Below are 9698 nucleotides of genomic sequence, written 5' to 3' on the forward strand. Positions count from 1 at the left end.
TGTCCGCAACAGCCGCGTAGCGTGTGTGTTTTTTCAGGCGACTTGACACATGTTTGTCATCGTTTTTGATTGAAATGACAGAGAGGAATTTTCCACATGCTTAAATTTAGGCCGGCACTTTCATTTTCATGAATGGGCTATCATTATCAATGCTAAATGTGTACAAACCGTGCAGTTACGTCTCTCTTCAGTCATGCAACTATTGTTTCTTTCTTTCAGTTTTTCTCGTCGTTTCGTGCGCGCTGACGCTTCTCACCGCAGAAGCAGTAAATGCTCGAAAGGGAAAAAGGAAAGGAAAGAACGGAAAAAGCAAGGGCGACAGGAAAAAACACAGAAGACCGCAGGTGAAGAGATTTCTCGTATGCCCCCTGAATCAGACATGCGACGATGCCAACGGCTGCGGAAAAACAACAGACGACACAAACAGAGCCAACCTGATCGGCCTGAACGCAGCTCCCGAGTTGCAAGCAACTATTTACAATCTCGAAGAGTTGAACATTTCGCTCAAAGAGCTCGTCGATGAAAAGGTAAGCTGGGTCTAACTTTACTTGTAATGTTATTGTTTTGATTTTATTATTTTATTTTCATATGCTAAAATGTATAGGTGCGATAGTGTTGAAATAGTGTATTTGTATTCGTATATAGTGGTTTATTAGGTATTTACTCTGTGGCACGCGCTATACAAGCTTTCATGATCGTTTGTTAATCTCTCTCTTTTTTTTTTTATCATTCACCCCCTTCTGCCTCGTTGCTTTCAGTAGACTTTTTTCGATCACCTGAATTGTGTTTTTTTGTCTTTCGATTGCCAGTGTGCAAACTTGAAAGAGAACCGAAAGTTGAATTAGAGGGGGAAAAGTAACCATTCGCGTTGTAATCGCCGCAGTTGAACATTCGTCGTTGTTTGAAACACTCTTAACATCATGGCAAGCCTAGACTATGACAGCTCAGCGAAAAGTTTATTTCAATGCAAAAAGCTGAGAGAGAGAGAGAGAGAGAGAGAGAGAGAGAGAGAGAGAGAGAGAGAGAGAGACAGAGACAGAGAGAGACAGAGAAAGAGAGAGAGAGAGAGAGAGAGAGAGAGAGAGAGACAGAGAGAGAGAGACTAAGTTTCTTTGTGTAAGCGCACGTAACTGTACAGTTTCAACTTCATGTCATCATAATTTATAACAGTGATTGTGTGATACACAACTATGTGGTCTGTCGCGGCAATTATATCTTTTCGTAGTGATATCTTCAGTTAGTCCCATCTGTTTTTAGGGAGCCAGGAATTTCAGTCCCTTGTACTTTCGTTTTTCCTTATAAGCCTTTAAGAACCCGTCACTGAGCTGAATGAGATAATTAGTCCCACACATGTAGAGAGAGAGAGAGCTAGAGGGACAGAGTGAGAGAGGGAGAGAGAGAGAGAGAGAGCTAGAGGGACAGAGTGAGAGAGGGAGAGAGAGAGGAGGAGGAGATAAAGAGGGGGTTGAGAGAGGGTGAGAGAGAGAGAGGGGGTTGAGAGAGAAGGAGAGAGAGAGGGGAGAGAGAGGGGGGAGGGTTGAGAGAGAGAGAGAGACTGAGAGAGAGAGAGAGAGAGAGAGAGAGGGGGGGGGGGTGAGAGGGTTGAAACCCAAAAATATTCAAGAGGGTTACGGTATTCAAGTGTAGACTTCAGGTCCAAGATCGAGTCATTTCGGCTAACTCTGTGTGTTCGAATGTCATAGTATAGATAAAAAGAAATGAAGTTACTGCCATGTCACAGCGTATACATTTCTCTTTCTCTGTTGCAGTCCTTTGGCGGTAAAGATGACGTGTATCCTGGATACGGGACTAAGGAACTCAACCCCATGGACAAGACAAAGCTATCCTCCGATAAACAGGTACACAACTACTCTTTCAATTCAATACAATTCAATTCAGCTCAATACAACTGTATTGTCTGAATGTGGAACATACAGAAATGTGTCTCTGGCTCGTATTATATACACAGATATTACAACACGTTCAAATAACGGTCCTAACATTAGAATCAAAAGCTCGAAATATTCGGCTTCGTGCTGGTTTCGGCTTTAAGGACTCGAGTGTTCCATCTTTTGTTTGTATGAGCATGGTTTCATATACCCCTCGGAGTTTTGAAACAAATCTTAGCCTTGCTTTGCCAGGTGTGACATGTTCATGGACATAGTTAAAGGTACAGTCCTCCCTATGTAATCGTTCCTGTTCACCATCACACGAGATAGCAACAGCATCTTAACACTTGAACACAGGCCTAAAGGCAACTGCCTGGTTCTTATCTACGGCTTGTGCAGAGCGGGATTGTCTTGTTTGTTTGGTTGTTGATTCCATTTTATAACTGACACCTGTGTCAATTTACGACATCAAACCAGCAGAAACAATTGCCACTGCACAGAACACAGCCAGGCTGTTGAGTCTAGGTACGTGTCCAAGCGGAATGATGCTGTTATTCCATGTGAAAGCCGAGATATGTGGCGGTGGACATGATCATTTACACAGGGAAGGAGTGTGCGCTTAACGAGTGTATCTATCGTTTGCCTATACATTTTGTCATGTACCCGTCGGAGTTTTGAAGCAATTATTTGCCTTGCCTTAGCTTGGCCGGCCTTTTGATAAACATAGTTAACCAGTGAATCTTCAATCACCATGTTGGTTATCTGCAATTCCACCCTGGTTACAATGTTGTTGCAGTTTGTTCAAACACAGCAGTGCTGGATCTTGGGGGCGGGGGGGGGGGGGGGAGGGGGGGTCTGCCCTTACCCAGTGAAGGTACCCTTTTAAGTGCTAAAATTCAACAGGAGCCCCCCAGACCTGTATCAATGTAAGGTCAGCCCCTGTTCCCTTTATTTTGAAAGCTCCAATACACTAAGTTCAGCCCTGCGAAGTTTTTGTTTTTGTTTTGTGCTTTATGTTTTAATGGATTTCATCAATTTTTTTGTTTTATTTAATAACCGAGTTTTTGTGGTATCCTTTTCAGTTCAAGCTGCTGGGTCAAATGACGTGGTGGCTGACGTGGATGGAGGCGTCGCTGAGGATCCTGCAGGAGATCAGGCTGCGAGTAGAGGCCAAGGGCCTTAACGCCGATGACATCATCCCCACTGCCACAGATGGGACGAACAACAGGAAGTTCACCATCGACTCCACCCTGGAGAACTTGAAAAAGGTGAAGGGGGCGGTGAATGACCTTCACTTCAAGCTCGGACACGACATGGACACGAAGGCCAAGAACAGTCCGTTCCGCTGCCATAAGGTCCGAGTGATGCTGGCGTGCCGCAAGAATCAGGATCCTAACTGCTCGGCGGAGCGCGACAGAGCCTACATCGTGCTCCGTGACGCTCACAAGGCGGCAGACAAGATGCTGAAGGCGCTCCGTGAGTGCAAAGTGGTAGGGAAGGGTGAGGGGTTCGCTCTCGACTGCAAGAGAAACGTCATTTTTTACCAGAAGAAATGCCAGAAAACACTGTGTGGCATGCAGAAGAAGCGTTGTAAATGTATTAGCTGGACATACGAGTAAAGCTGAGAGGCTGTCTGACTTGAATCATTGCAGACAGGGCCTCAGTGAAAGATAGGAGGCACTTGACTGATCGTATACCTAGCGCCGAGTAATATGGTGTGTCTCTGTGTCTGTGTGTGTGTGTGTGTGTGTGTGTGTGTGTGTGTGTGTGTGTGTGTGTGTGTGTGTGTGTGTGTGTGTGTGTGTGCGAGCACGCCGGGCTTTTAGTTTGTCTATGCCTGCGTCTTTGAGATCAGCAGAGAGGTGAGCTGGGTGGATGGATGTTGTAGAAATGTTAAAGCAGCAATTGTGTTCAAAATGTCTCCATGAAACTTGAAGAAAAACAATACATGCTGTTCAAAGAGACGGCAACAGAAGGTGTCCTTTCATGGGAGGGACCTCACTTGGCAGGTGGCACTGTAGTACAAATCAAGGTGTCCTTTCATGGGAGGGACCTCACTTGGCAGGTGGCACTGTAGTACAAATCAAGGTGTCCTTTCATGGGAGGGACCTCACGTGGCAGGTGGCACTGTGGTACAAATCAAGGTGTGCTAGTCATCGCTGTCACGATGTAGTGTCCTCAGTCTCCAACTGGTTTCTGTACCTGATAGTTGTTAGCCAATGATAATGTAGTTCTATTAGATTCCGGTCTTAAATCAGAACTTTCACTGTAACAGAATGTCACGCTTGTTTTCACCCTGAAGGGTGGGTGGGGTCAGGGTGCTGGTGGGGAAAAGGGTAGGAGAGATATTGTTTTTCTTGTACTCTCAGAGCTAGCTTGTTGTTATTGTTATTTCTGTTGTTTCTGTTGTTTCTTTTAGAATCAAGCCTATCTCATTCAGAATGTGTTGACGATTGTTATTTTGGTATGGTGTGCATGTATTGTGCAATTTCAGTTGTATACATTTGTTTGTTGCTGTTGTGAGAGAACTTTAATTTGCTTACATCAGTCTGCCGTTATTTATTTATTTGTGTTGGTGGGACAAATTATTTGTGTTGGTGGGACAAATTATTTGTGTTGGTGGGACGAATTATTTGTGTTGGTGGGACAAATTATTTGTGTTGGTGGGACAAATTATTTGTGTTGGTGGGACAAATTATTTGTGTTGGTGGGACGAATTATTTGTGTTGGTGAGACAAATTATTTGTGTTGGTGGGACAAACGTTGATTGTCTTCTCAGGTCCAAGCTTTATCTCAAATCAAAGATTTTTTTGACTGCTGTTTTCAGTGTCATCTACATCGAGTGTTATACAATTACGTGTTATGTTGTTGTTCCTGTTTTTGCTTTGACAGTATTATGTACAGCACTCTGATATGCATCTCCTTGTTAAGTTTTGATTATTGTTAAAAAAAAATTGTTTTTACTTTCAAATTGGTTGTAAAAGACATGTCTACGGATGTATATGATCTCTTCATTTTCTTCTCATTGTTCTGGGCATAGGGGCGCGAAGCGAAATTGAGTGGGAGCCAGCCGCGGGGTCTGATTGCTTGAAATCACAACGAATCTCAATTTCGACCAATTAGACCCAGCGGCTGGCTCCCACAAAGTTGTGTGGCACCCAGTATCGCTTAGGGGGCCTCAGCCCAGCTATCAACTGCCATAGTTCCGCTAGTTTTGTCTTTGTATGTGCGAGATATGTTGAAATGTTGCAATATTTACACAGTGGAAGGACCGCCTGGTTAACTGAGATTTGTTGGCATGCCAATTTCAATGTACTGTTTACTGTTGACACAGATCCTATGCCAGTACTGGCGTATTGGTTGTGCAGTAAGTACTATGTACTCTTATTTTAACTGATCTCTGTATATTGTGGGGAAGGGGGGTGGGGGGGTGGTTCTGGTAGCTCCGTTAGTAGAGCACTGGACTTGTGATGCTTGGGTTGCAGGTTCGAAACCAAGCCAGGACGGACATTGCTCAGCTTTCTGTGATGAATAAGAAATGGTATCCATGTCTCATCCCTGTGTCACTTCTGTGGCACGTACAAAAACTCGGTCATACTGCTACAAATGCAGGTGACTGAATACACCCAAACACGCACACAGCTGGGTAGCGCGACTCTTGTTGTTGCTGGCTTTCACTAAGAGGAAGCGACCCGAATTTCCTATGAATGGGGCGATAAAGTATGAAATGAAATGAAACAAAATCTTCTTTGAATTGACAGTTGTCAACATAATATGATAACACCCTACCCCCCCCCCCCCCCCCCCCCCCCCCCCCCCCCCCCCCCCCCCCCCCCCCCCCCCCCGCCGTTGTACTACTATCACGTTACAGTCCAATATTCATGCTTAAATCATGTCTTTTAAATGTTTCAGAATGTATATATACGTAAGTGGAAAAATGAACACTATTTTTTACAGTGCTTTTGTGTTTAAAATCTTGTTACCAAAAAAATGATTTTTGTGTGTGGTGATTTGTTCCTTTTTGTCTCACACTTAATAAACGGGAAAACTCAAAAAAGAAAGTTTAAAGTGTTTTTTTTATATTAAATGGTTGGCTTTTTGTCATTATTTTATTGCAATATATGCAGCTTTTACTTCACAGTGATAGTAATGATTATGTAAATGAAGGCAAACAACACAGGAAAAAACACTCACACACCACACACACGCACGGACGCACACACACACACACACACACACACACACACACACACACACACACACACACACACACACACACACACACACACACACACACACACACACACACACACACACACACACAAAAGAAGTAAACAGAACAGATTGTACTTTTCATTCAGTTTAATTAAAAACTGACAAATTAAATATCACAGACAATCTTTCATTTTATTTTATTTTTCTTCTTCTTCTTCTTCTTCTTCTTCTTCTTCTTCTTCTTCTTCTTCTTTTTCAAACCAATAGCAAAATAATGAAGCAATGGAGATGCAGCATACTTGTGTACGCTCACCAAGATTTCGGGAATCGCTGATCGCATGTCTCGGTCGACACCACATTAATTTCTAGTTCATAGTTGTTTGTGACATCAACTGTTCTATCATGTATGTCTACGACTACACGGAAAACAAGTTCTAAACGGTTTGTTGTTCTTGTTTTCAAGACAGTTCCCTTAGAAATGAAATAAAAACAAGAGTTTGAAGCAATGCATTTTCAGGACAATGATTGTGTGAATCCGTGTGTGTGCTGTCTCTCTGTCTGATTATCTGACACTGAGATGCTCTCTCTCTCTCCCTCTCTCTCAGTCTCTCTCTCTCTCTCTCTCTCTCTTAATTATTTTGTTTCATTTGTGTTGTTGCTTTGCATACTTTTAACGTGATGACAAAGTTATATGACCACAATCGTTGGCCTGTGACTGAAGGCCTTCGTATAGGACACCTTAATATCAATCATATTGTAAACAAAATGTCTGATGTTTCCCAGGTTGTTCAGAACAGTGAGTCTTATGGCAGGGGGTTTCATATTTTTGGATTCTCAGAATCTAGACTTAACTCCTGCATAGACGATAAAGAAATTTTTATCAACGGTTTTCAAACTATACGAAGGGACCCAAAAAATCCTAAAGAAACGGGCCTTTTAGTTTATATAAATGAACATATAACATTCAAGCGCTTACCTCAGTTTGAAAATTTTGGTGTGGAGTGCATATGGACAGAGGTGAAGTTAAAGCATGCATCTCCTATTTTGATTGGATTTCTCTATCGGAATCCAGCTGAACCAGCGAACTGGGTTGACAAGTTTGTAACCATGATGGATTTAGTTTGGTTAGAATCAAAAGAGATTCTTCTCATGGGGGACTTTAACATTGACATGACGAAATCTAATAAATCTTGGAAAGATATTACTACTGTATTTAATATGTCCCAACTGATCAATACGCCAACGCGAGTCACGCCCTCATCCAGTACCATCATTGATCACTTATACTCTACCGACTCAAAACATGTAATAGAAACCTGTGTACCTGTCATAGGCATAAGCGACCATTTCCCTATTTGCTGTACATGGTCAAAAAAAGGTGTGAAAATTCCTAAGCTTGGTCATACTGTCCTCACGTACAGGTCATTTGCTAAGTTTAATGAAGTACTTTTTCTTGAAGACATGCGTTCTGCACCGTTTAGTGAGATATATAACAAGACCAATCCTGATGACGCTTTAAAAACATGGTATTCTACATTTCGCGAAGTTTTAGATAAACATGCACCTAAAAGGTCAAGAAGAATTAAGTATTCATATCGGCCAGGGTGGATCACTCCTGAAATTATAGAAGCCCAACATTACCGAGATTATCTATGCCGGATCGACCGCCAATCTGAAGAGTACAAAACACAGAAAGCAAAATGTCAGTATATGACTCGACAGTCAAAAAAGCAGTTCTTCGAAGACATTCTTAAGAAAGGCAAGAGTTCCAAGGAAACATGGAAAGCCATTAATCTTTTAACTAATAAATGTGTAAAGACCACATCATGGAACGAAAACGATATTTCGCCAGATGAAATTAATAATCACTTCTGTTCAGTTGCAAGTAAAGTAATAAAAACTGACAAATCCGATGAAAACAATTTACACATTTTGCGCAAGTACTGTGACACCAAAATTAAATACGAGGCACAAGTTATACCTTTTTTGTCAGTCTCCAAAGTATATAATTCTCTAACTCACTTGAAAGAAAGTAGCACAAAGGGAACTGATGAAATAGACAGCAAAATTCTTAGATTATCAGCCCCACATATAGCGGAATCTCTAACGTATATTTACAATCTCTGTATTGAAAAAAGTGTTTATCCCAAAGCTTTCAAGGAAGCTAAAGTGATCCCCCTCTTTAAGGCAGGTGATAAAACAGATCCCTCAAATTTTAGACCGATTTCCGTTTTACCAGTATTGTCAAAACTACTGGAAAAACATGTCAATGACCATATTATGATATACTTTACATCAAACAATTTGTTTCATGAAACTCAGTCTGGTTTTAGACCTAAACACTCGTGCCATACGGCACTGACAGAACTGGTGGACTCTTGGTTATCAAAAATCAACTCTAATAAGTTATGTGGAGCACTGTTTATGGACTTTGCAAAGGCATTTGATGTTATTGATCACGCCCTCCTTTTGCGGAAACTTTCCGTTTATAGACTACCACAGCCCACACAGACTTTTATAGCCTCTTTTTTGTCGGGAAGAACACAAAAAGTTACCTTTAACAGTTCGAGCTCTGAAGCAATGCCAATTTTATATGGGGTCCCACAAGGCTCGGTCCTCGGACCTTTATTATTTTCTGTCTACATCAATGACTTACCATTACACATATCCTCTGGACAGTGTGATATGCTAGCTGATGATACTACTATTCATACCTCAGGTGATGATATTACTTCGGTAGTCGACACGCTTCAGAAGTGTGTCGATGATGCTGTAGAATGGACGCATTTAAACCACATGTCTCTCAATCCAGAAAAAACAAAGTATATGCTAATTACTACGCGTCAAAAACGACAAGTCATGTCGGAACCAAAGAAGTGCATTTCTGTTGATAGTCAGCTGATAAACGAGGTTAGTGAACACAAAATTTTGGGTGTAACTATTGACAACAATCTAACATGGGGCCCTCATGTAAGTAACTTATGTAAATCTACAGCAAAAAAAGTTCATCAGTCTGCAAAGATTAAACATTTTCTAAATTTTGATGCGCGCAGAACATTTTTTCAAGCGCATGTGCAGTCTGGAATAGACTATGCATCAACCCTTTGGGATTCTGCAAGTGATGCAGCTTTAAGACCCCTAAAATCTTTGCACAGACGCGGAGTAAAAGTTGTTCTGCTGAAAAACAGCACCCTCTCTAATCATGACTACAAAAAAGCTGAAATTCTTCCACTTTCATCCAGACTAGCGTTTAACAAGGCAAGGTTTATGCATAAAATAGTTCTTGGACGTGTACCAGACTATTTAACTAAAAGAATATTATTAACTGAGACTTCATCAAGCCGCACGAAGAAACTAAATGTTCCCCTCCCTAGAATTGACTTGTATAAAACTAGTCTGGCATATTCAGGTCCATTTCTGTGGAATGGTTTACCAGTCTCTCTCAGACAGCCACTTTCTGTTGCCAGTTTTAGAAGACATACTTTTTTGTATATGCTTTCATCGTCGTGTGGCACTTAATGCCTCGATCAGGTACTGCTGTTTGATAAGTACATGAAGATCTACTTGTATAATCATTTTGATTTCAGTTAAGTT

At 41.6% G+C, this 9698-nt stretch overlaps 1 protein-coding gene across 1 annotated transcript; it reads left to right on the forward strand.

Annotated features, from left to right (window-relative positions):
• LOC138983319 (uncharacterized) lies at window positions 1–5678 on the forward strand. The gene is made up of 3 exons (XM_070356728.1): window positions 1–527; window positions 1770–1859; window positions 2972–5678. Exons 1-3 carry the CDS (start codon window positions 129–131, stop codon window positions 3506–3508), a joined length of 1026 nt encoding a protein of 341 aa, XP_070212829.1. The 5' UTR covers window positions 1–128; the 3' UTR covers window positions 3509–5678.
• The last annotated feature ends 4020 nt before the right edge of the window (window positions 5679–9698 follow it).

This window comes from Littorina saxatilis, linkage group LG12 (genome assembly GCF_037325665.1).
Source record: "Littorina saxatilis isolate snail1 linkage group LG12, US_GU_Lsax_2.0, whole genome shotgun sequence".
NCBI classification, from domain to species: Eukaryota; Metazoa; Mollusca; class Gastropoda; order Littorinimorpha; family Littorinidae; genus Littorina; species Littorina saxatilis.

Excerpts from the sequence above, each read along its gene's own strand:
- LOC138983319 (XM_070356728.1), top strand. The coding sequence starts at position 129 with ATGAATGGGCTATCATTATCAATGCTAAATGTGTACAAACCGTGCAGT. Across the intron at positions 528-1,769 it reads AAGAGCTCGTCGATGAAAAG|TCCTTTGGCGGTAAAGATGA; the intron begins GTAAGCTGGGTC and ends TCTCTGTTGCAG. Across the intron at positions 1,860-2,971 it reads AGCTATCCTCCGATAAACAG|TTCAAGCTGCTGGGTCAAAT; the intron begins GTACACAACTAC and ends TATCCTTTTCAG.